Source organism: Panthera pardus, unplaced genomic scaffold, assembly GCF_024362965.1.
Source record: "Panthera pardus isolate Hobbes unplaced genomic scaffold, ASM2436296v1 HiC_scaffold_16, whole genome shotgun sequence".
Classification (NCBI taxonomy): domain Eukaryota; kingdom Metazoa; phylum Chordata; class Mammalia; order Carnivora; family Felidae; genus Panthera; species Panthera pardus.
Genome location: NW_026526721.1, coordinates 138,934,432 through 138,962,327, shown reverse-complemented (window position 1 = coordinate 138,962,327; position 27,896 = coordinate 138,934,432). Strand labels below are relative to the sequence as shown.

Here is a 27,896-nt window from a genome sequence, read left to right as displayed (position 1 = left end):
TTTACGGCCTGGTGCACAGTATATTCTGAGTAAATATTTCCTTTCTTCCTAATTCCCAAACCAGTATTGTAGGATGAACTTCTAGGTTGACTCTCTAATCTTAGAATAAGAAGAAAAGATTGACTACTTCTGCACCTGGTGCATTCAATGGATTCTTGTAAAAGAGATGAAGACTGTTCAATTTATTTGTAGTTTTATGGCAAATTAAGGCCACAACCTTCTGAAATACTTAAGATCAATAAGTATCATTTCAAACTACTTTCTCAATGACCAGAAGTCCTGGCTCGCAAGGATCTGCCAACATTTTATTTGACAAATCTGTGAAATACTACAACTAGCAATCGCTGGCATGGAAAGTTAAAGATTAAGGTTCAAAATGACACTTGAATTTTAGAAATGCTTTTCCCATGATTATTAGTGAAACGACTTAGTTTTCCGAGTGCTAAACTACTCTTAAATCTTACTTTGCAAACATTTTAAGAAACACTGGAATTGTATTGCCTGCTGTGGTTATAGATTTCCAGTAAAATTACTACGTTATCTGGAGTCTAGACTTAACAGGCTCAGCTAAGGATTTGTTGCTCTCTCTGGAGTTTCTCTTGCTTTCACATGTTGAGGCGAGGGTACATTTGTTTGTCATTAAGTATTTAGAGTTCATAAACACAGGGAAAAAAATTTTTGAGATTTCCTATCAAATTGACATAAAATCTAAAGATGGCTCATGGGAAAGCAAACACAGATTTGTGACAGGAATTCCTACTAGAACTGTTATCGTCTCTGGCTCCCAAATAACACATATTTTTAAATGATCTGAAGTACAACCAGATAGGAGATGTACATGTAATATATGGGACACATCATTTAAAAAATGTCCAATGGAGTTGACATTTTAAAAGAAGAAAAGCAAAGTGAATTTAGAGATTTTCAATAAAAGTCAGTTGTAATATCGCAAGTCTAGTTTAATCAGTCAAAAGCAAAATAAAAATCAGTTTAATAAGAGTGCATATTTACAGGGCTAAGTGCTTTTAAGATTGACTTTTTAAATCTAAAGTATTAAAGTAAATATAAAAACCTTTGGTGAGAAAATCTGTAGATAAAAACACATTATGAGTAATTTCCTAAAAATTAGTCTTGTATTATATTAATTAAATTAATTTTATTTTAGGGGCACCTGGGTGGCTCAGTTGGTTAAGCATCCAACTATTGATTTTGGCTCAGGTCATGATGTCACGGGTTTGAGTGATCGAGTCCGGAGTCAGGCTCCTCACTGACAAAGCCTGCTTGGGATTCTCTCCTTCCTGCTCTCCCCTTTCCTGCTTGAGTGTGTGCACTCTCTCTCTCAAAACCAACAACAGCAAAAACCCCCCACAAAACTAAAAAAAATTAATTTTATTTTAAAGAAAGAGATGTTACAATAAAAAAGAATGAAATCTTGCCATTTGCAACTACGTGGATAGAACTTAGTCAGAGAAAGACAAATATCATATGACTTCACTCATATGAGGACTTTAAGACATAAAATAGATGAACATAAGGGAAGGGAAGCAAAAATAATATAAAAACAGGGAGGAGGACAAAACATAAGAGACTCAATTATGGGGAACAAACTGAGGGTTACTGGAGGGGGTGTGGGAGGGGGGATGGGATAAATGCGGAAGAGGCATTAAGGAATCTACTCCTGAAATCATTGTTGCACTGTAGGCTAACTTGGATGTAAATTAAAAAAAAAATAAATTAAATTAAAATTAAAAAGAAAAGAAAAGAAAAGAAAGAGATGTTAAACACACAGTTATCTGACTCCCACCCCACCCCCACCCCTGTCTGTTTTGGTCTATATATCAGGGACTGGCAAACTACAACTTATGGGCCAAATTTGGCTACTGATTATTTTGATAAACAAAGCTTTATTGGAATACAGCTATGCCCATTCACACATATGGTCTGTAGGAAAATGTTTTCAAATAAAGTGAGTGGTAAAATCATTATTAGAAAGACAAAAAATACCCTATGTACTCTGGTTTAAAACTTACCTTTTCGATGTTTAAACAATATTTTCTTTAGGATTTCTTTTTAACCACAAAAACCTGCATCTTTTGAATCAGATATTTAAATCTGTTCCAAATAAAGATTTTAAATCTGAATCAGAAATATTTAAGAGGTGAATGACTTCTATTTGTAAATCCCACTATTTAGCAGTAAAGATGTTCCTCAAATGAGACCAAGCTTTATGGTGGGCTTCTAACTGTGATTAGTGAGAGCAGGACTTTCCAATATGCCTTGTAACACAGAGAACCCTGAATTTCAGTCAGCAGGTCAGTATGTTCTTCTTTTTTTTCAAAATCTTTTATTTATTTTTAAAATTTTATTTATTTATTTTTAAATTTTATTTATTTTCTTGAGAGAGAGGGCCCAAGTGAGTGAGGGGCAGAGAGAGAGAGAGAGAGAAAGGGAGAGAGAATCCTATGAGGGGCAGAGAGAGAGAGAGAGAGAGAGAGAGAGAGAGAGAAGTGGGTCTCATCCCAAGTGGGGCTTGTGCTCATTGAACACGGGGCACGGGCTCACCCAGTGCAGAGCTCGGACTCACAAACTGTGAGATCATGACCTGAGCCAAAGTCAGATGCTTAACCGACTGAGCCACCCAGGCGCCCCATCGGTATGTTTTTCAAACTGCACCACACACAAGTTTCTTCTGCCTCTATAGCTGCATACCTAAAACAGTCTGAAGGTCAAAGCGAGACAGACATACCCTTGTCACAAATGTATTGACCATGAATGATACAGTTGAGTTTATTTCTTCCACTAAAATTATGGGAGAAAACAAAACATACCTAAAATAGTCTGAAGGTGAAAGCCAGATATACATACCCTTGTCAGTGAATGCGTTGACCATGACTGACACAGTTTACTTCTCCCACCATAACTATAGAGAAAAAACAAAACCCAAACTCAAGGGTAATCACGACAACAATCTTCAGAGGAAAAAGGGAGAGAAATAAATTCAACAGTGGTTAAACACAATGATCAGTCTGACTTGACTTCCACTAGAAGGCTGTTTTTTTGTTTTTTTTTTTTTAATTTTTTTTTAACGTTTATTAATTTTGAGACAGAGAGAGACAGAGCATGAACAGGGGAGGGGCAGAGAGAGAGGGAGACACAGAATCAGAAGCAGGCTCCAGGCTCTGAGCCATCAGCCCAGAGCCGGATGCGGGGCTCGAACTCACGGACCGTGAGATCAGTGACCTGAGCTGAAGTCGGACGCTTAACCGACTGTGCCACCCAGGCGCCCCTAGAAGGCTGTTTTTGGAGTCCCGTATTTTAATTGTCAAGTAAAGAAGGTTGTAACAGAAAGGAGGTCTACGACAAAGTAATGTGTGGCCAATATGTAAAGTGACAGTGACCTGAAACAACCATAAAATCATCAGGTTATTGACAGCTGGAGAAATTCCACATGGTAAGCAACTTAGCTACAAAGAAATATTAGAGGTCTGAGATGAAAAATACACTTGAATCTGTAATTGAATTAGACAAGCCTCGCTGCTCGTAGGGCTATGCTGGTCACCAGGATACAAAGCAAACGCTGGGTTACCAGAAGTGCATTTATCAGCCACAGTGATTTATTGAGTGCTTTAATAATACAAGTGTACATCAACTGATCCACAGTCAAAAGTGGCAGGTCCCTAAGAAATTTACAAGCACTTTAAGTAAATCAAAATACATATTATTTTGTTCAATCCAACAGTCTTCTGTGTGGGAGACAGAAGGCTAGTGATAAACAGAGTCTCAGTAATGCACAGTGATTCTGATTGAAGCTTTTGTACAAAAAACTTGTTCCCAGTAGCATGCACCCACCAATAAAGACTTCAGTACAAAAAATTAATCCTAAGCACTACATTTAAGTAGAAATGAGATATAATTCTGAATTTGTGTTTTCCCAAAGATCACATAAAAGGAAAAAAACCAAAATAAAACAAACACCAACAAAAAACAAAACCACACAGTAATACGAAGCTTTGTAAGAAAGCTCTTACTATTACAGATCCGACATTGTTTGCACTGAAAACAAAAGTTCCCATCCATGTTGAGGTGGGAAAAAAAAAACCCCAAATCTTTCAAGTTAATAGAAATCAAAAAAAGGGAATAAATTGAGAAGGCAGGGGTGGAGGGAAGAGAGAGGGAAGAGGAGGAAGAGGAGGAAGAGGAGGAAGGGACAAGGGACGGGGGATGGATGACACATCATCAGAAAAAGGTTCAAAATGTAATAAAAATAAGAAGATCAGAACCGAGGTCCGGAGGGGTGGGTAGGGCTATTGATGCACTTGGTGAATGTGCTTGCACAGGTCCGGCGGGGGCAGCAGCCAGCAGGCCCCTATGTGGCATACCGCTTGGTCCACTGTCTGGCCATCCGGTCGTGCTCTGCTCTGTTGGTCATGTACTGTGTGGCGATGCTGCCCACCAGAGGGTCAGCTGGAAGGGAAGCAGAGCCGGGAGTCAGTAAACAGCAGCAGCACCTCCTCTTTCAGAGCTGGGGAAAAGGAGTGTCTGGAAAGCTAGCCCTCGTTCAAGGAGCAGACGGGGAGGTGGTGGAAAGCAGCTCTCTACCCTGGAACGTTGCTTTAGCAAGACCTGTAAATGCCCTGCCAGAGATAGATCACATCTCACACCAGTTGCCCAAAGAGTCGTCTGCTTGTGCCTTTACTGATGGCTCCTGTCATGTTTCCTGACAGGTCTCATTCTCTCTCCCTGTGCCCACCGCACGTCTCCCATCCTCCTCCCCTCGTTTTCAGATAGACTCTTCACTGAGAACTCTTCGGGAAGTGGTTGCGATGGCCTGGCTAAGTCCTCCACCCGGAGGCTTAGCCCCCCCGGTGGCCTACACTGAGGGAACCTTCAAGAGCCTCAGCCAAACACAATCAAGCAGCAGCCCCGAGTGAGACCCACTGACACAGGGGAAGCTGATCTACCTCTCCCTCCAAACTGGGGAATGTCAAAATCCATATAGCTCTTTATTACAAAAACACTGGTAGATATTAAATAATAGCTAATACTCAAATACACCACGTCCTAACACAAACATACTAATTCCAAAAAACTCGGAGGAGCTGACACACCAGGAAAGTGAAACACAGGAGGGTAAGTCACTTGCTCCAGACGGAGTAAGTGGAGGTGCCAAGCTCTGGGCCCGGAGCCCCCACACTTCACTACACACTGCTCGGGAGCCTGCTCTCCACCCAGACAGGACCCCCAAAAATCAGAGCAATTAAAAAAAAGTAATTTAGGTTTCTGGGGACCCCAGAATGCACCCCCTTTTCCTCCATTCTCGTCTGATTTTTATTTCCTCTACTTTTGGTGTTGAGAATTTGGGTGTATTAGAGCAAGTAGATAAGAAAGAACCAAAAGGGAACAGGAGAAAAATTAGCAAACACTATGTTAAAGACAAGAAAAGAGTAAGGAAGTGTGCCCATGCTCTAACACAACTGATAACTGGGGAAGATTCTGAGACTCTAGCCTAGTAAGACATTCATGGTTATAGCTTCTTAATATTAGAGGTCCAAGAGAAACACCACCTTTTAATGATCTGGTTAGGGTGCTGCTGCTGAAGCTTTTGAAAACCTTCTCGACAAGACACTGCTTACAACCTTGCTTATGTTTTCTTGGATTTGCGCTCAGCTTGTTATGATTATTCTAGGCAGAGGCCAGTGTCTTATGCTCACTTATATCACAAACAAATTCATAGACTACCCACTATTTGGGTTTGTTCAGAACTTCTGCCTCTCTTCACTTGCCCAAATCCTATAACTGAAACCACTGCCTAAACCAACCAGGTTCAAGAAGATGAAAACTAGGAATACCAAATGCTTGGAAACTGGCTAAGATACTGTAAAAAAAAATGCAGTCTTGCAGTTCAGATTAAGTAATGACTTTAGAGTCTAAAGGGACAAAGAGAAGTCTGAGTCACACACAAAAAAATCATCTTGCTCTAATTTCTCAGTCTAGAATGCAAAACCTTAGTGAAAACATAGGTATTCTTAAGAGCTGAGATCTACGTCACTGAAGACAGGTGTTTAATTGAACAGAATGTCCATTAGTGAAATGCACTAAAGACCCATCTGTGCTTCCTAACTCAATGGTCACGGTAAAGGACAGGTTTAATGTCAGAATGACCAGTGATGTTAATGTTCTGCCTCAAATCATATCCTCACAGTGTGGGCATATGGGAACAAGATAGGTCTGTCACTGCAGCTCAAAGGAAGAAAAAGGGGACAGATGAAGGATAGGGAACAGGAAGCTGTGGGAGGGAAAGGTTTTATATCAAGTGTTAATACTATTTTAGTAGGGGAAGAAAGGAAAATCTCATAAGGCGGAGAACTGGTAAAATTAACATGCATTGTGCAAAATTTCTTTGTATGCTTAAACAATTTAACATTACATTTCTTTCAGAGATCCTTTTACCTTTTCAAGTCTGATTTTAAAAAGGCTATTTTTTCATATTATACATGCTAACTGTAAAAGCAATAATTAATAATAAAAACCACCTCCAACAATACATATGACAGAAAGTTGTAAGTGAAGACCATCTCCAAATTTACTCAGAAAGAAGTATTGTTAACATTCATAGATCTTCCTGAACTTCTTCTCTAAACACACAATTAAAAAAAGATTAATGTACAGAATGCTTTTATCATCTTAAAAAATCATGATATGGTAAATAAGTTTTTATGTCAATAATCACAAATTGATTTCATCATTTTTAACATTTACCTGAATAACCAACTTCTGGTCTAGAGACATTTGGGCTCTTTTCAATTTTTGCTTTTATAAACAATGCTGTGAGGAACATTACTGTGCATACACTTTCACAAATTTATGCAAATCTGAAATTTGTTTAATGTACAAATGAAGGAATAACATAAAGGTATAAAATGAGGGAATTTAAACATCGAGTGTTGTTAACCACGTAGTTCTCAATGTTAAAATGTTTTTGGTGAATAGAAGAAAATTAAGATTGTAGGTTAGTGAGTCAAAACTATGCAATATATAAGCAGCAAATGACTATCACAGAGAATTTAATGGAATGAGACCCACTCTTTGTAGTGTATTTATAATTACGATCCTAAGTAAAAACAAATCTCCTTACATAGGTTTCATATTTCATGGATACAGATATGTCAGGGACGTAATAACAGTTTCCAAACATGCATTACTTGTGTCTCTAACAATTTCTTTCTAAAAAAGAAGAAAAATTCCCATCACTTTAGGTTTCTACATTGTTACTACTTTCCCAAATCTTCATCCGTCTTTGATATTATCCTCTATTGGTCTTCCTCCTCTTACTAAAGAAGATCCACAAAATTTATCAGTGGATAAGTAAATTAAAGTTTAAGTCTTCTACACTTTTTGCCTTGTTCACAGCAAAAATTTGAATTTTTGAGAAGAGGAGCATGTTTATGCTTACAGCACAGGGCTGGATGATTTTAAGCACTTAATTCTCCCAAATACCATTGATGCATCTATTAAAGGTTCCCTGAGGCTGAGGAACAGGATTTACAGGGTGGGGTCAATGGAAAATAATGGGGGTGAGAGTTGGTTTATAATGCTCTTCATTAACTAGACCTCTAAACCACATCATCTCGTCTGTTTAATAAAAATGCCATCACTTTTGTTGACACAATACTAGCTATGAAATACTAGCCTGAATGAAAGTGCAAGACTGAAAGACCATTGATTGGCAAGGGGCAGTACAACTTCCTCTTCTCCCAGCTCTACCTCCTGGTCTCACCTCTGCCTCCCAACACAGTTTCAGGCGCAAAGAGAAGCTATTCACTAAATGCTTGTTGACTGAACAGCCATCATGATTATTTACAAGTGAGTGAAAGGTGATCATATTGAGTACTCTGCCCCCTCTCCCATTTTTTTGAGATCTGTGATCTGTGCACCTTTGATTCTGGACGGTGAAGTCTCAGACAACTCCTGCAACTTCATCGCCCAGCTGGCCTCTCTCTCTTGGCTGGGGCTACACTGGGTACCCTGGAAGCCAAATGGGTTAAAGCTTATCCAGAAAGGGAGGGGAGGGAGACAAGAAGCAAGACTAAAGGAGATAAAGAAGCAGCTGTATGGTAAGAGGGGACTGGAAAAGACAGGCAGACTACTAAACTGCTGAATGATTCTATTTGCAAGGTCAAAGAACATTCTATCTTGGTTGGTAGGCGATACGGGAAAAATTACATGGAAAAAAATTTTGATTCCCTTTTCTTAAGAAAACAAATATGTTCTTAAAAAACACAAACAAAAGTAGTACAGAATATAGGAAAAAGGCATGGGCTTTGGATACAGACTGCTTGGGTTTATATATCAGTTCCACCAAAAACCGAGTCACCTTGGGCGAATTACTTAACTTCTCTGTGCCTCAGTTTCCTCAACTACAAAATGGAGACAATAACAGTAACGACTCCATAGATTGTTATAAGAATTAAATGAATTAATTCTTGTAATGCACATACAAAATTGCTATTACTTTCAAAATAAGGACTGGCAACTAAGTGTTCTTGTGCATCTTTTAAAATATAAATCTGTTGGGGTGCCTGGGCGGCTCAGTTGGCTAAGCATTGGACTCTTGATTTCTGCTCAGGTCATGATCTCATGGTTGTGGGATCAAGTCCCACGTTGGGCTCTGTGCTGAGTGTGGAGCCTGCTTGGAATTCTCTCTCTCCCTCTATGCTCTTCCCCCATACTCTCTCTCTCTCTCGCTCTTTCTCTCTCTCTCTCAAAATAAAATAAAAATAAATTTTAAAATCTAAATCTGATTGTCTTCGTGAAGACATTCTCTTCAGATAAAATATAAAAGTCCTTAGTAGGGCTCCCAAGATCTTTGATCTAGACCTAGTCTTTCTAGCCTCCTCTGCTCATGCTTGAAACCAGAAAAAACAGCTTGCAGCTTCTTCAATAAGCCCTGCTCTTCCGTAAGTCTGAACTTTTGCTTCTGCCATCTCCTTTGCCTAGAAAGCTTCTCTTCATTCTCAACATTTAGCTCAAGCATAGCATCCTTGGGGATGTCTTCTAGGAGCTTTCTTGCAGTCTTAGTCGTCCCATTTCTGTTTTGAGTGTTCCCATCCCTATTACTGCACGGAGAATACTGTCTTTTAGTTGGCTGTTTACTAATCTGTATTCCCCCCTGGACTAGAACCTATGCATTCATTCGACAAATATTTATTGAGTCCCTACTCTGTACTGGGTACTGGAGAACTAGAGCTAAACAAAATCCTGCCTCATGGGGCTCTGCCTGTCACTCCGCTTCCCTCTTGCTAAGTCTGTTTACTGAGTGAATATAAGTATGGACAGAAACACATGAGACAATAAGTAAGAAGCACACACAAAATAGCAACCATATCACTCCATATGGCAGGTATCCCTGTGTGGTAGTACCATCATAAGTTGGTTCATCACAGACGTTTCTTCTCTAGATGTGAATTATCGGCAAGTCAGAGAAGGGGACCTGATGGTGACTGTGACAGCTTTCTTTCACTTTTCTGTTTTTTTTAACTTAATTATTTTATTATTGAAATCTGTGCTTTGCACTTCGCCATTTCTTCGATTCTTCAAGGTTATAAACGACTGCCTTGCCAGCCGTTTCATAATACCTGTGATAACATGATTCTTTTAGCTCCCATCAAGTCACTGGAGGCTTTCTGTATGTCTGCCTTGAAATGATGTCAAGTAGCTCATTTTTGTGTCTTTCATGGAATCTTTCTTCTGTGGTTCGGTCTAACCTAGTTTTATTTAAGTCTTATATAAAATGAATAAGTAATAGATTCTCATTATAATAAACTCAAGTAACAAAGAAGTACGTATGATATCAAAAACATTACCTTCTTCCTTCTATTTCCTCCATCCCTATACTCCTTCCATCTCAAGGTAACCACTGTTAACGGTTCGAAACTCATCCCTCCATACCTTTTTAAATTTATGTTTACATCAAATGGGAATCACATAAAAACATTCTGCAACTTGCATTTTCCTCTGTAACAATACACTGTGCTTGCATTTATATGGCAGTATGAATACACCTAGCTCATTACTTCTAATAATTGTAGGACATTCCTTCATGGTTCTTCAGCGTTCAATTCTCCGTTCCTCTACAGATGCACACTTAAATTTGATCTGATGTTTTGTTATAACAACGAGTATTACAGTTTTGTATAAATCTCTGAGCACATGGCTGGAAGTACTTCTGGAGGGGAGATTCCTGTTAAGTAACAGTGCTGGACAAGAGAGTACACATCTCAAACTTTTGGGGAATACTGCTGAGAACTGCCTTCACTACAAGGAATTTACCTAGTTTCTAGGCATTCTCAGCAACACTGCATTACCTATCTTTGTAATTTTTTTTTGTTAAGCTAACAAAGCCTGTTATTGTTGTAACGGCCTTTAACTTGATGCCTAAGGTTTCACATTTGCTCAGTTTTGTTCACTATTTATATTTCTTTCTCTGTGAGTTGTTTGCCTTTGTCCATTTTTTCTTACCAATATGAAGGAGCACTTTATGCATTACAAATATCAGGCATGCACTGAAGTTTAGCTTGGGTCTCAGTATTTAGCCAAAATCTGCATCAGTGTTTGGAAGACCGAACAGACAGATGCCTCCTTTGACGCCATTTCTAGCTTTACCGAACTTGCGGAGCTCACAGATCATGTAAGTTACCATCATCTTTAATAAGCACAACACCCTCATTCGTACTCAATGCTACTATGCGAACGGTGGCTTTAAAAGTATTGGTAAGCGATACGAGGGTCACTTTGGACGGAAAATCTCTTTCAGCCAAAGACAAACGCTGTGACACGCAGGGGGGTAATTTGGACCTGCCTCCTCAGGTATTCAAACAAATGTTCCGAGTGAGATAGAAGAGCAGCTACCACATGTGAAGAGGCTGCTGGAACAAAACGGTGGGTAACACTGTCTGCTGTTAAACACCGGCACTGACAGGAAAGGACTTGGGAAAGACCAGCGGCTGCTGGCAGGGAAGGCAGCACATCCAGTGACTGTGGGAAGCAGCAAGCATGTAGAAATAAGAGAAATTAAAATGCGAGGGGAAAAAACCTTATGTTTGCTTCGTCAATATTCAGAAAGTGATTTCTTTCAGCACCGCACAGAGCTTCTGCTCACGGGAGCACTTCAAAGACCCTGTGCCCCCACCATCAGCCAGATCCTCAGGGTCTGGGCGTTGAGAAGGCCAGTCTTTACCTTTCTGTAACTATTAGAGGAAAAGGAAGCTTACCGACCTCAGAGCAAAATCTACCAGTAACCTACACTGGCATAAATAACCTCTCCTCCCAATTCATGCTTTTCATTAAATGAAAACATCTATTTAAGTATTGCAAATATGCACAGGAGCCATCTAGTAGCTGGCAGTGCTGAGAAATTACATTGGTACATCATAATGACAAACTTTAAAAACATACTGAATTTTTAATAATGAAATTATAATATTACTTAAATTCTTAAAATTTCATATTTACTGCTGTATCTCAGAGGATCATTTTACGATGGGAATATTCAGCCTTGCCTTAGGCTGTTCATTGATTTTAACACTGGCTTTTCAGTATTCAGCCAAAATAAATTCAGTGCACCTCTAACAATAACACTATTTATCTATTATGTGTGGAGAAAATATTTTCTCTCAGTGTATCATTTGCCATTTCACCTAATTTATGATGCCCCGTGCCATACATAAGTTTAAAATTTTTAATAAGTCTATTTTTCCTTAATATTTTCCAGTTTCATGTCATGCTTATTTATAAAGGCCCCCTTCGTTCACTCCAGTATTTTAGAAATATCCCCCTCTATTTACATATAGTAACTTTTATGTGCAACGCTAGCTTTATCATTTCTAAGATTCCTATACATATCTGGATTTGATTCTGTACTTGATGTTCTTTCAATAGATTAATTTGTCTTTTGATTTATTTGTTCATCCTGCTTTTCTCACTATAGTTTTATAGTGTGTTTTGATATCTGGTAGGTTAAGTTCTTACCCTTTCCCATTTTTTTTCTTCACTAAAATTTTACTTAAAGAACCCTAATCTTGATGAGGTTAAGACTCGGAGCATTTAAAGCAATTTCACCCACGGGTATAGGAATCTTCTGTTTCTTTTGAAGAATGTTATCAAGATTTAGGAATATCTGAGATATTCCTCTGGATCTGCTAATTAAATCAAGTGAGTGGGACAGAGTTAAGGTTTTTGTATTTTGGAATGTGGGGAAACAAGACTACTAATTATAGGCCTAGCCCAAACCAGAAAGATGGTTAAATACCCTGAGAAGATACATTTGATTTAAACCAAATGGTGAATATTATCCATAACATAAACTAGATTTAAATTTGAGAATGCTAAATAGAACTGCATACAAGTCTAGCAAGATACGCTGTTACTTCCGAATTAATAACCAGTGATGGTAAAAGGTACTGAGTATCTCAAATTCTAAAGAAACCATGAGTACCTTCCATAAGACTTATTAAGAGAAGATGAGCTGGCTTGGACAGCCCCAGTCCCGTCATAAAATACGGGGAAGGAGAGAAAGAAGTTTTGTGGGAGTATGGAGCTATTATCTTGGGAGTGTGGAACTTCCCTGTCTCCCTTCTCCCACCACCACAAAAATGGGGAGAGGATGACTTTTCCCTCTCAAAGCCAGGTGAAGAGGGTACCAAGAGACCCAACAGTAAAGACTGGGGTGCCTGTAAGAAGCAGACTGGAGTGTGATCCCCGGCCCGAGATTTGCCCCTTGACTGAGTAGCGAGAGGGGACACCAAGGAAATGGTCTGTACTGTCTCTGCTAGCTCATGAGTGTCCTATCAAGAAGGCAGCTCCCCAAAAGAGGGGACCATAGTAGCTAAGAGGCTCTTAGGAGAATGCTATGAGAGGGGCAGTGGTATTCTGGAACCAGCTTGCCAGCCAATTTTTAAATTTTTAGGAATTTTAAACACCACCATTATTAAAAAATAGCATTACAATTAAATAAATTATTTACAAACAAGGGGAATCCTTAAAGCTCATCATTTCTTAATTATTTTACTGCTATGATTACTATCCTCATAAAATTTTTTTTTATGCCTACTCTATCTGTATGGTGGAAAAAAACAATGTGCTGCCATGCATCGTGCCCCAATTATGCATCCAATAAGGTCATGCATGTAGCCTGAATTGGCAAATGCTACAAAATTAGGACTTGGTTTATTGTTTTATTGATTGTCTGGAGCTAAGAAAGCCATGGAAAAAATGCAAATAATACAGATTAAACCTAAAAGTGTAGTATGTCTAGAGTCCTTACATTGTCAAAAGCATAAAAACTGGAGGATATATTCTTCCAGCATTGAACCTATTATCTCAATTCAGCAAAGGAGTTGCTCATGACACTAATAAGTGAAATTCCAAAATCCTTCTTTATTTCACTTTGGTCTTAGTTTTTTTTTAATTTTTTTTAATGTTTATTTATTTTTGAGAGAGACAGAGTGTGAGTAGGGGAGGAACAGAGATAGAGGGAGACCCAGAATCCGAAACAGGCTCCAGGCTCTGAGCTGTCAGCACAGAGCCCGACGCAGGGCTCGAACCCACGAACCATGAGATCATAACCTGAGCTGAAGTCGGATGCCTAACCGACTGAGCCACCTAGGCATCCCACTTTGTCTTAGTTCTTAAATGAAAATATCATCCGTTCATGTTAGAATTCCACTCATTTGTCAGCTGCAACCACAGGATGGAAAAAAATCACTGACTCACTGCTGGGAGAGTCTACTGACTACATGGAATTTACATTAATGAGTATTGTATATTTCATTACTTGTAAGTTGTGTACTACACATTCTTTACATCAGTAAAATATGTAATAAACTTATGTACACCACCCCACTCCCACCCCTAGCCCGTTGTTAAATATTTACCAGGACACCACAGGAGAAGGGGTTAGTAAGAGGCTGAGCCAGGGCTGGGTCTTCCACATCAGGGAATCGGGCAGTGAGCTCTCCCAACTACCCATGACAGGCAGCATTTTGACACCTGTCACCTGTCACCTAGAAGGCATGGATGGCAAGATGGTGCTTGCCAAGAAGCAGTGAAGATAATAACCACAGGAAATTAGGTAAAGGGACACCGTCTTCATTCATTACCTAGCCTCCATATGCTTAGGAGTTAGGCCTTGAAAAGGGAGGAGAAGGTGGTATCTGAGAGGCAGACCATGTTCCATCCACCCTGATGGGAGTGGAGGAAGAAATTAGATTTAAATCAGGTATGAGGTGGGAGTTTAAAAGTGGACCAGACTGGCTAACTGAAAGTGACCTGGATGATATGAGATCTGCTAAATATTATTAAGGAATAGAAAAGCAAGATCAACAAAATAAGGCCTAAGGCAGTGATGGGAGAAAATTAAAACCATTCCATATTAACGCCCACTGAACTGAGACTGCTCAATAAACACAAAATACACTGGCTCTGATCTAAAGTACACGGTTGATAAAATATTTTTAAAAATTTAAAAGCTCATCCTATAAGTCTAACACTGTAGTGCTATGTACATTAAATCAATGTGTTTGGAAATATAAAGTGTTCTGTTAGAATAGACTCATCTAAAGAACAGCACAGATGGTGCATTCCTACTGAGAAGCTATTGGATTACAATGCCAGGCTTAGTTAAGCAATAATTCCTAATGAACTCTAGGAAAAGAGCCTTACAGTAGAGGACTTGCTTAAGACACCAGAAATTCACACATTGCTTTCCCCAAAAGACCGCTGCAAAGAGCTGTTGCTGAAGCAAGCAGGAGTCAAAGATGCCAAGATGTTGAAGCTGGGTTTTGTTTTTTTTTTAAAGCAGCTTCAACGAGATATAATTCATACAATTTACCCAATTAAAGTGTACACTTCAATGGTTTTTAGTACATTCACAGTTATGCAGTTATTACCATAATCCATTTTAGAACATTTTCATCATCCCCAAAAGAAACCTGGGACCCCGTGGCAGTCACTCATCCTCCCAAATTTTCTAGCCTGTGGTATCCAGTAATCTACTTTCTATCTGTATATATTTGTTCTGGACATTTCATATAAATGGAATCACACACATAGGGTCTTTTGAGATTGGCTTCTTTCACAAAACATAGTATTTTCAAGGTTTTATCCATGTGATAGCATGCATCAAATCAGACCTCATTCATTTTGTTTTAATTTAACGTTTATTTATTTTTGAGAGAGAGGGAGAGAGACAGAGTGCAAGCTGGGGAGGAGCAGAGAGAAAGGGAGACAGAATCTGAAGCAGGATCGAGGCTCCAAGCTGTCAGCACAGAGCCCAATGAGGGGCTTGAACCCATGAACCGTGAGATGATGACCTGAGCTGAAGTTGGACGCTCAACTGACTGAGCCACCCAGGCACCCCACATTCATTTTTTATTGCCAAATAATATTCTATTGTATGAATATACCACACTATGTTTATCCATTCATTAGCTGATGGACCTGTGGGCTATTTGGACTTTTTGGCTATTAGAAATAATGCTACTATGGACATTTTGCTTGAACATGTTTTCATTCCTCTTGGTATATACCTACGTGTAGAACAGCTTGGTCATATGGAAACTCTTTGTGTAACCGTTATAGGAATTGCCAAAGTGCTGTCCAAAGAGATTGCATCATTGTACATCCCTACTAGCAATGTGTGAGGGTTCCAATCCTCCACATCCTCATCAATACTTGTTATTATCTGAGGATGGTAGATTATAGTGAGAGAATAGCTATTTTTAATAGTTATTAAAAAATATATACTCTTTATAAACACTTGTTACCGCCAACCATGGGAAACAAATGATCTTCAAAAGGGTATTTTTCTCATGGTCTCTAGCTGCAAGAGACTGAAGATTATCCTGGATCTGCTCTTCCCTCTACTTCCAACCCCAAATATAGGTAAAAACGACAACAGCAATCTAATGAGACTTGTTTGTAATGTATATCTTTTCTTCAAAATAAAAAGTTTTATTTTTATTCCATAGTCCTCGGATGTAGTCCACTCTCTACAAACAAGTATTGTAATTTATCAATTTTCCCATTGCACAGTGTTTTCTATTTACACTCTTCGGTAGCTAAGAGTGGTACAGGAGATGGCTTTCAAGAGTGAGTGTGAATATAGCAATTGTGTCCTACATACTATCATACGTGTCCACAGTCTCCGTTGCATCTGGGAATCTGGACTCGAGTCCAGGGATATAAATAGCCCAGCTCAGAGCCAGAGATGGACAAGAATCTCAAGGGTTTCAGTTTACCAGATCATTCTGACTGCCTTCAAGTGCCAGACATCTGTAATTGAAGCAGCTCTAAGGATGCTGTCCCTGTTGAGGAATAACACTGAGGGTGTAGGCTTTGATTAGGGCGCAGGCCTTGCTCTTATCCTCTCCTCTGAAAGGGATGTTGTTGAGTTCTATGCTAAAGCTAGAACCCAACCATTCTCTCTGTCTATCCCTGTGCTTGCTAACTCCTATCTCTTGGTGAGGGTAGGCAGTATTTCTTTCTCAGTCTTGTATCACAAAACCAGTAGTATTTGGGCACTTTGGGTGACCAGTCAATAAGTATTTGTTTAATGACTGAATTAATGGGTAATCAGACCCACTGATGAGGATGAAATTTAGCATGTAGATGTTATCAAGTTCCTGGCATCTTCCTCCTTCTCGTGCATAAGGCTAAATGACATTTATACCTGTAGAATCAGCAGCTCTCCAAGTTGCTGACTTGAGATAGAAACATTTGGGCAGCCCTAGTGTTATTATTTTGTGGTTTAATATTTAGTTATCTCTGCTCCGAATCTAAAGCAGACAATATGATCTATTTCCTTTAATTGAACTCTTGCTTTCTTCAAGCTTCCCTATCTTCTTTTCTCAGTCTTTGAAGATTTCAATTCTCATAATTCATATAGTCTTTTTTTAAGTTTTTAAAAAAAGTTTATTTTTATTTATTTTGAGAGAGAGACAGAGAATAAGTGGGGGAAGGCCAGACAGAGAGGTTAGACAGAATCCCAAGCAGGCTCCATGCTGTGAGTGAAGAGCCTGACACGGGACTTGAACTTGTGAACTGTGATATGACCTGAGGCCAAATCAAGAGCTGGATGCTTAGCTGACTGAGCCACCCAGGTGACTGAAATCTGTATATTTAGTCTCTGTTCAGTATTTTCTTGTTTTATGGTATCTTGCCTGAACTCGAACCGGTCGTTTTAACCAGGTGGGCAAAATGTTCTCCCCTACTTCTGCTTCAGCCAAGTGGGCAGGTCTAATTCTAGGACTCAAACTATTATTGTACTCTTCTAATATAGGTAAAGAACCATGTCCAAACAAATTCTAATATATCATAAGTGGCAAACTGTTTCTCATTTTTCTGCTAGCAACATGGGGTGACAGGAGGGTTAACCCACTGGGTACCATAAACTAAGTAATATTCACTGGTCTTAGAATGCATCCTTCTTGTTCAACAGGATTGGTTTAGAAATCTGTGGGAGATCAGGCATAGCCAAGTTTACACAGGTGCTAGGGATGTTGTCATAGTGGCTAGGAAGCCAAATCCTGGCGATTCTGATCCCCAAATATCTCTTGGCCCTTCTCTTCCTCTTCCCTCTTCATGGTCTCTGTCATCTTTTACCTGGATCATCAAAATACATTCTTAAACCTCTCTGCCTTCAGTTTATTCTCAGGTGAACTAAACCTTACTTTTTAAAGTCACAAACCTGGTCATGTAAAGTCTCTCTTTCAAAACTTTCTATTCCTGCCCAACTTCACCACCATGCCCATCCCACATGAGATCCCCAATAGCAAGGCTAACTATGCATAAAGATGTACTTTTGCTAGTAACCTGTTTGATGTCCCTGATGATTTTCACCCATTAAATTGTTTTTTTTTCCGTGGTGCCTGGGTGGCTTACTTGGTTAAGCATCTGACTTTGGCTCAGGTCATGATCTCATGGTTCATGGGTTCGAGCTCTGCATTGGGGCTCTGTGCTGACAGCTCAGAGCGGGGAGCCTGCTTCAGATTCTGTCTGTCTCTCTCTCTCTCTGCACTTCCCCCACTCGCACGCTCTCTCTCTCAAAAATAAACATTAACAAATTGTTTTTTCAGTACATTAAAAAAATTTTTTATCTCCTTTTAAAAAAATATTTATTTTTGAGAGAGAGAGAGAGATAGGGGCGGAGAGAGGGAGAGAGGGAGAGAGAGGGAGGGAGGGAGGGAGGGAGGGAGGGAGGGAGAGAGAGAGAGAGAGAGAGAGAGAGAGAGAGAAGATAGAGAATCCCAAGCAGGCCCTGCACTGACAGTGCAGAGCCTGATGCAGAGCTCAAACTCACAAACTTTGAGATCATGACCTGAGTCGAAGTCAAGAGTGGGTCACTTAACCGACTGAGCCAGGTACCCCTGTTTTTTCAATATCTTAATCATACTTTTATCTTCAATAAGGGCTGTTCTGTTTTCCCTTCTCTTTAGACAACTATTTAGTGTTTACTGTTTCTGGAGGAAATATGTTTTCAAAAGAGGTAAACATATTAATGTGACAGAACGCTGTAACACAGATTAGTGTGAAATCATTCAAAAAGGAAAATTCATGCTAAAAACTTTGTGGTAAGTGCGAAGTGCTGGCCTATATATTAAAACAGCATCAAAGCAAAGTGGCTTCCGTCTTTACAGCCCAGAACAACAACTCCTGACAACAATTTGGTCAGTCTACATTGTCCTTGTCTTCCCCAGGGAGATCAATCTGTGCAGAAGAGGAAGAAAATACAAACCACTGATCTCATGGTAGAGACTGGGGTGTGTGTTATGAAACGCAGAAAGGAAGAAAGAAAAGAGGTGAGACAAAACAAAAAAAAAGCACTTATCAAAGTTATCTGTCTACATATTAACTCCTTAGAAATAATGAACTATTGTTTCCGATTTTATTTTTAAGTAATCTCTACACCCAACGTGGGGCTCGAACTTACAACTCCTGAGGTCAAGGGTTGTATGCTCTACTGACTGGTGCCCTAATAATGCTGAACTATTTAGTCGCAGTCATGCGTGCCTGTAAGTGAGAAAGAGAAAAAAAAGATCAAACTGCTTGTTGTGGGATTTTTCTGATCAGCATTTTAAACTGGATTTTAAACCTTTTCAGAATGAAGCCAACTTCTCTCTAGCCAGCTGGCCCCTATAACTGGTGGAAATCCCACCTCTTCGCTTCCTGCTGCTTCCCTAAGTAGGTCTTTGATTACTCCTAACAAGCCCTGTTGCACCGGCCTCTCTAACCTGCTGACCTTTCTTCACCTTAATACTTCTCAGCCCAGCTGCAAGCCTCTCTTACTTTGAAAAAAAATGCCAGGCCTACTTTGGGACAAGGACATACATAAAAACTCTCCACCTTTCCCACTCTTCACCTGAGTGTAGTAATTCAGAGTTGGGCCTCTCTCTAATTGACTGCATAGCAACTTTGTAAAGTAGGGGAAATCCAGCTTGTGTCTGGTTGGCTCCCTCCCCACTTGGCTGATTTCCTGGCACATTTCCCCCTCCTGACATGCACAGACCTTTCTCTCCCAGAGGAAATGTTCATATGCCTGATCATAATGTGACCCTCCTCTAAGGTGCCATCTTTTCTACAGGTATGCACATTTTCAAAGAGAAATACAGAGACCACACGGAGCACCAAGTAATGAAACTAATGAAACGTGATTGGAACAAAAGAGTGTGTGCGTAATTTAGTTGTTTTTTGACTAGGAGGAATCTGGGGTTCTTCAGATCACACAGCCGAAGGCTACCATCCACTCTGCCACTAAGGCACCCACCCAGCGCAGCGTCTGACACACAACTGTATCTTTTCCATCCTCTCTCATAAGCCTGGTTTTGATTACTACTTTTCAGGTAGCTAGCTGTGCTAGTCACTCTTCATGGAAATCTGACCCTCATTGACGGCTTAACTTTTCAAATGACATTTTAGCATTCATATTCTACTACTTTAATTCTTTTTCCAAAACACATCATTAAAAGTGAGAAGATAGGTTATAGAAAACTACCTTCTTGGCTGTGATCATATAGATCATTTAATGGGTGGGAGGGACCATGCTTTTTTTACCCCGTGGATGATGCTAACAGGGGTTCACCTACAGGGGTTTTAACCCACTACTATATTTATTCAAGATTGGTGAAACCATGGCATTCTTTTTGGAAATTCAAAGGCCACCCTTGATTCAACAAGAAATAGGACATGATGAGGCCCTAATTTTTAAATACTGTGTGGTGGGCACAGTCATAGGTCCCTAGATGCAAGGCTTCATGTGGAGTATTTTTTTGAAACTAAATTTCGGTGTTAAAATTCAATCTGGTAACAACCACTAAATTATACAAGCATATTTAAATTCTAAAATAGTTATTTTTACAGCAGCCTTATAAAGTTTAATTTACCCCCTTGCCCTGAGAGATTTAATGAATGCTTAAAACAGCTCCACCTATTTTTCTATAATTGGCTACATTTGTTCCCAGTATAAACATTCTGACTAGATTTGCATAGTGATTATATGTCTGGAGCTAATATTTTGTGGTGGTGGTGGTGGTGGGGGGGGGGGGGGGAATGAACAGACCTACTGCCCCTAAATGAGAATGAACTCATATCTGCATAAACAATTACATTTTCACTTGCAAATTAGGTACCGTTTGTATCTATAAGGTTTTCCTTGCTTAAACAGCCATTCTTCAGACATACACACAGTGAATATTCTTAGGAATGATGGTTTTAAAAATATACATTTTTTGCAAGGTTAAATCAACCCTCTAGACTTGTTAGTTTTGCTCTATTTTGTTAGAGGTCATGAGAACAAATTTTTGGTACTGACACATTACTTACTTAGGTTTAAAGACACACACACACACACACACACACACACACACACAAATACAGCCCTATGGAAAATATACTCCTCAAAGACTATTTGTGATGAGAAAAATTAATAGAGTGGATGTCTTTTTAAATTTTATCTATTTGTTACATTTCACTTATAGAATACTTTTAGTGAGGATTCTTGTTTACATCCCTAAATCGTCAGTTTGAAATTTACGGACATCAAAAATATTTTTATTCTTCCAGATAAAACACTAAGTCAAAAGCTTCAAAGAGAAAATCATTAGAGAATACATGACCTGCTCAGCACACCAGGAGAGCCTTCCAGTTCCATAGTAATAAACAGATAATAGAGGGATAACTGAACAGCTTCTTGGCCTCTAAATGAGAATACGGCCACTATTTGTGTGAACAATGACTATATTTTCAATTGCAAATTAGGTCCAGCAGGTACTATAGGGCTTTCCATATTTAAATTTCTCAGTCCAGGATGATCAAAAAAATTAGTAATCAATCAAAATAATATTGGAGAACTATTCCTGTAAAGATAACAAAAGAATTAATTATCAGCATTTAACTTGGTTAGAGGTTATTTCTAATGTACATGCCACCAAGCCACTGTTGTGTCAACTCATGCAAAATATTTCAACCAAACTTCAAAATTCTTATCGAAGGGACAAGTAGAAGTTTGTGTCCTTTATTCAGTATCGTTAAAGAAAAAGGAAAGAAGGATGGATATATAAGGATATATAAACTGCTCATGGCAGGACAGTGAGGCTCTACTGGTATTTTTTTTTTTTTTTAAGTTTTTATTTATTTGGAGAGAGACAGAGACAGAGTGTGTGGGAAAGGCAGAAAGAGAGGGAGAGAATCCTAAGCAGGCTCCTCACAGTCAGCTCAGAGCCTGACAAGGGGCTCGAACTCATGAACTGTGAGATCATGACCTGAGCCAAAATCAAGAGTCAGAGGCTCAGCCAACTGAGCCACCCAGGCGCCCCTAGGCTGCTGGTATTAAACATGACTATATCTTATTTCTGGAGACAGTAAGTTTTGCTTAAAATCGGACATGAAAATTAGCTTAGTAATTTAAATCTAATTCTCGTTTGTACTAAGTTCAAGTCTCTAGTATGTGATATCTGACACAGAAAGACCCTCAGGTAAACTAGTGTGGGGGTGACAGGTCATGGTTAAGGCTGACTAAAAGGCAGAGAAATTAATGTTTAATGTTTTCCATGCTCAATGGCTCGTTGGGATTGCCTGTCCCTGGGAGTGATGTTAAATGCTGAATGAAATGCACTTGGGTTCCTTAAAAGGTGCCTGGCTGTGCTAACAAGGCAACCCTCAAATTTACAACCAAGTTTTAAACCAAAATAAAAATGAGTAATTGTTTCTCCAGAGACAACATAAAAATAAAACTTTAGTGCTTAATTTCATTAGCTGGTTATTTTTAATCTGTCAAAACTAAAGTCCATGAGTTGTAATGTTTAGCCCAAATCTATAGCAAATTGTTACATTACACTTGTGTTGAGACTTCAGTTTTCTGATGATTTATTTGACTGATCTCATTAGAATTTCTTAGGAAATTGTACTTAATTTATATCATGGGAATGGAGGTGTTGTAAAAATTTGGTTTAAGAACTTGAATTGGTCAATAAATACCATTTAGATGAGCAGATTTTAGTGAACACAAGTGTGGAAACAGGCAAACCAATACGCCCATCCTGGATCGGGATTATCCAACTGATGGATCCTAAGAAACTATGTCATATTTTAAAAGTTGGTACATATTACCCCTCGCATTCACTTAAAATATGCCACAAGTTAAAGGAAGGATGAAATTCTGTAAACTAACCACAAGTGAGTCCACTTTGGGAAAATCTGCTGAGATGGTACCTTGAAATTCCTTTTCTTGGAGACTGATTTCAGGATGGTCCAAACATCAATGCTACTTTTAAATGGGTCTGAGATTCAGGCATCAAACTGAGAAGAGATGTGTGTATACTTATAGACAAGTCTGTGTATGTGTCTTCTTAGGTGTATAAAAGTGAGGGGCAAAGGAGAAGCTATAATGAAATGAAATACTGATTGTGTATACTTGCACTTATTTGGGTTTTCACCCTATACTTACAGAATAGAAGATATTAAGCAATGTACTTTTGAGTTCTGAGAATGAATGTGCAGATCAGACATGGTTAAGTCTGAGACGAGCCCAAAGTCATGGTGAAGTATTCAGGCAACCAGGTTTTGTTAGGGCATCAAGCCATTAGTGGCTTTGGAGGACATATCTCATTAGGCGGAACCAACGCTTGCCCAGCTACTATTGTTGGTGTGTCTTTGATAAAATGATCTATAATATAACCTTCAAGGGATATCAACCCAGAGTATAACAATGAGAAATGCAGTAAGACAGCCATTTTGACATGCTCGTCTCAGACGTAGGCTGACCTAGTGTGTTGATGTCAAGAGACACAAAAAACTAGAATGACTTTCTAATGGAATTTGTCATTCCCTGTAAACTCCAAGGAAGCCTACTTAAGCCTCATTGGTGGACAAGAGGGTAGAGAAACAGAATAACAGAGTACCTTGCTAATAAAGAACTGAGAATTTACCTTTGAAAAAAGTTACAGATGAGGTCTGCCAGGCTTCTTTGAAAAATTGAGTAAATGACTAGGAGGTTGAATCTCATCAGTTGTATGAAATACATCATACATTACTGATAGGTAAAGAAAGGAATAATGTTACATAACAGACCAATTCTGTGTGCACGATTTCAGAATGTTAGTATTTGTTAAAAAAAAATTCTTTTTTAAATGTTTATTTTTGAAAGAGACAGAGACAGAGTGCAAGCAGAGGAGGAGCAGACAGAGAGGGAGACAGAATCTGAAGCAGGCTCCAGGCTCTAAGCTGTCAGCACAGAGCCCGATGCAGGGCTCAAACTCATGACCCGTGAGATTATGACCTGAGCCGAAAGCTCCCCACAAAATGTTAGTATTTGTTTTAAAGTTGTGTAGGATTTTAATGAGTTAATTTACAATATAAATTTTAGGGGTGCCTGGGTGGCTCAGTTGGTTAAGCGTCCAACTTCGGCTCAGGTCATGATCTCATGGTTCATGAGTTCGAGCCCCGCATCGGGCTCTGTGCTGACAGCTCAGAGCCTGGAGCCTGCTTCAGAGTCTGTCTACATCTCTCTGCCCCTCTCCTGCTTGTGCACTCTCTCAAATATAAATAAACGTTAAAAAAAATTTTTTTTAAATAGAAACTTTGATGGGATTGAAGAAATGCTGGGTTCCTGAGATATACAGTTTAGCCACCTGAGGGGCATAAAGGACAAAATTCTAAACCATGAATTTGTATTATATATATTAAGGATGAATCTTTAACTTCATATAAACTTAATGAATGTACATAACACCGGTGTTAAAAAAGAAACAACAGGCCCCAAATGGAATCTCGTGTGCTAAACCCCATGTCAGCAAACCAAGACTTAATACCTAACCCAACTGCTGTTTTAGCCCCTCCCAGGAATGGAATCTTAACTGGTCGGTCTGGAATTTCCGGGTCAGCACTAGTGACGTAATCCACCTAATAGACCCCTTCCTTCCCCCAAAGAAAGATGAGGTAATCTGTTGTTGCTTTTTTTTTACTCCCTGCCCACTCCTGCTCAAGAGCCTTCCATTTTGTACAGCTCCTTGGAGCTCCTTTCTATCTGCTGGATGGAATGCTGCTCAATCCATGAATCATTGAACAAAAGCCAACTGGACCTTTAACTTCACTCAGATGAATTCTATTTTTAACACTGATTTCACCTTAAATCCAAGATCAGCTAGTTTTTAACAGTGATAGAATATCAACAATTCTAATCTGCTTTCTTTTCTTGTTTCTTTCTGAGGTTTTGTTGGGTACAGCTTTTGAGAAAGCCTTCTCATGTCTAAAAAAATCTGAGGAACTTACTGTTAATGATTGGAAAAAAATAAGAACAGAACAGAGGCGTTTAGAAAACCAAACCATTTCTTCCAGAAACAGATGTCCAATTTTGGATGGCTATGTATAATCCATTTTAAGAGCTGTGTCAGTTTATTCATGTAAATGGGAGGTTAAAAATCACTGACCAAAACAAAGGCGCCATAATTACGGCTATAAGCATGCTGAAGTATGCTTTGACAAGACATTAAAAAAACTTAAGACACTGTGATGGGAAACGGCTTCACTCCACGCCCACAAGTCATGCTTCTTTGTAGTTATCCTCTTTTTCCCTCAAAAGGTTATAAACTTCATAGTATCATTGATTCTTATTTTAGCATTTTATTTGACTAAAGTGTGACCAAAGGTTTCTATTATTCTATAAAAAGAGGAAATGCAGAACATTTTGGGCTATGTTAACAATGGAAACCTGTCAATTTATTGATTTTGTTACCTTACTAAAACACCATAGACCAATTTTATGATTTATATAAAGGTGAAAAATTTTCCCCCTGAAATAATCTTCAACTTTGATATGAAGACCTTAGTTTAGATATAATCAAGGTGATTATGAATCGATAAGAAAATGTTTATTAAAATTCAGAAAATAGGGGCACCTGGGTGTCTCAGTCGGTTAAGCGTCCGACTTCAGCTCAGGTCATGATCTCATGGTTTGTGAGTTCAAGCCCCGTGTCGGGCTCTGTGCTGACAGCTCAGAGCCTGGTGCCTGCTTCAGATTCTGTGTTTCCCTCTCTCTCTGCCCCTCCTCCACTCATGCTATGTCTCTCTCTCTCTCTCTCTCTCAAAAAAAAATTTTTTTTTTACAAAATTAAATAAAATTCAGAAAATAAAGGACGTTTTTAACATTAAAAATTTCTATGGTAAATGTTATTAACATGTTTTGGAAAATTCATTTTGTTATAAAATGACTAACTCTTATGGCAACATGTAAATGTATTAGTAGTTCAGACAACTGGCTGACAATAGCAGGAAAAGGAGGAAAACAGGCTTCCAGAATTTTCATCATCCTAGAAGTCAATGTTTTTCTGGATGATCTATGGCCATGGCTACATGTTCAAAGGTTTGAATGGTCGTTGAAGAGCATTTCAGACTGTGCTTCCTTCATGTGGTAAAAACTGTTGGAGAGATGAGGTTAAGCTAGCTGAGATGCCTCAAAACCGTATATTCTTAAAGTTTCACAAGTACAATCTGTAAAAAAAGTCATTACAAAAGAAGAAACAGTGACTATTCCTAATGACGAGAGCCAGGATTCCTGATTGTGCAGACACTGAGCTGCAGGGGCGACCTCTCTAAGGGTTACCTCCTAACTATTTAGCTCTTGGGACTGCAGAAAGGCTCAAACCCAAAACTTCTCTGTGGGGACATCCTTGTGTAGGTTCTTTTTACCTAGTGCCTCAATAATATCAACATCTGAATTCAGTGAAGTAGACATTTACCATGAGCCTTTTACAATGCGGGACATCTTGCTAAGGAGTAAGCAAGACGGGGAGGAGGATCAATTCCTGCCCTTATGTCTAAAATTTTGGAATTGACCCAAGGGATACAGGAGTGCTGTTGCATAGGGGCACTCGCAGCCCAATGTTTATAGCAGCACTTTCAACAATAGCCAAAAGATGGAAAGAGCCTAAATGTCCATCAACTGACGAATGGATAAAGAAATTGTGGTTTATATACACAATGGAGTACTATGTGGCAATGAGAAAGAATGAAGTATGGCCCTTTGTAGCAACGTGGATGGAACTGGAGAGTGTGATGCTAAGTGAAATAAGTCATACAGAGAAAGACAGATACCGTATGTTTTCACTCTTATGTGGATCCTGAGAAACTTAGCAGAAGACCATGGGGGAGGGAAAGGGGGAAAAAAAAAGTTAGAGAGGGAGGGAGGCAAACCATAGAGACTCTTAAAAACTGAGAACAAACTGAGGGTTGATGGGGGTGGGAGGGAGGGGAGGGTGGGTGATGGGCACTGAGAAGGGCACCTGTTGGGATGAGCCCTGGGTGTTGTATGGAAACCAATTTGACAATAAATTTCATTAAAAAAATAAAAAAAAATAAAATTTTGGATAAAATAATACCAGGTCCACCTTCGAGGCCAGTGGGTAGTGTTGGATCTTAAATAAATCGAGGAGGGGCGCCTGGGTGGCTTGGTCGGTTGGGCGTCCGACTTCGGCTCAGGTCATGATCTCACGGTCCGTGAGTTCGAGCCCCGCGTCAGGCTCTGTGCTGACAGCTCAGAGCCTGGAGCCTGTTTCAGATTCTGTGTCTCCCTCTCTCTCTGCCCCTCCCCTGTTCATGCTCTGTCTCTCTCCGTCTCAAAAATAAGTAAACGTTAAATAAATCGAGGAAATTCTGGTCTAGTCAACCTCCAAAGTCCCCTAGGAACTGGTGCGCAATGCAGAATATTTTTATCAGCATTGATATTTTTATCTGACTGAAACTTGACATATACCCTGTACTGGTGGGCTTAGGCTGTCACAACAAAATACCGGAAACTGGGTGGTTTGAACAACAGAAACTCATTTCCCGTAGTTCTGGAGGCTGGGAAGTCCAAGATCAAGGTGTGGGCCAATTCGGTTTCTAGTGAGGATTCTCTCTCTGCCTTGCAGGTGGCTACTTTCTCCCTGTGTGCTCACAAAGCAGGGAAGAAGAGAGGGGGCTTTCTGGTGTCTCCTCCTGTAAGGACACTAATCCTATTAGCAAGGGCTCCATCCTCATGACCTCATTTAACCTTAATTACCACTTTATTGTGCCCATCTCCAAATATAGTCACGTTGGTGGTTAGGGCTTTAACATGTGAATTTTGAGAGGATACAGTTTAGTGCTCAGCACCCCCTCAGAGGCTGCTTTCTCTGGGCCTGGGGGCCAAGTGGAGCAAGCCATGTTTCATATCTCCATCCTCCTTTTCTGACACACAAGTCCTCTGGTCAGCCATCCTCACATTATCATCTACACATCTGTTTGTCCTATACTTCTTCAGGATAATGGCTCTCCCAGCTGTCCCAATCCTTGCTGACCACACTCTCTCCAAGCTCCACTGTGGCAATACG

The 27,896-nt window shown here is 39.5% G+C and overlaps 1 protein-coding gene across 5 annotated transcripts in view; it reads right to left on the bottom strand.

The window, feature by feature from the left end:
- Positions 1-3,592: 3,592 nt before the first annotated feature.
- UBE2E2 (ubiquitin conjugating enzyme E2 E2) overlaps positions 3,593-27,896 on the bottom strand; it is a 369,725-nt gene continuing 345,421 nt past the window's right edge. For all 5 annotated transcript variants that reach the window (XM_053903853.1, XM_053903849.1, XM_053903851.1 and 2 more), the window contains one exon: positions 3,593-4,464. In XM_053903853.1, coding sequence (XP_053759828.1) covers positions 4,461-4,464 — 4 coding nt within the window. In that variant the 3' untranslated portion in view covers positions 3,593-4,460. The remainder of the gene's footprint in view (positions 4,465-27,896) is intronic.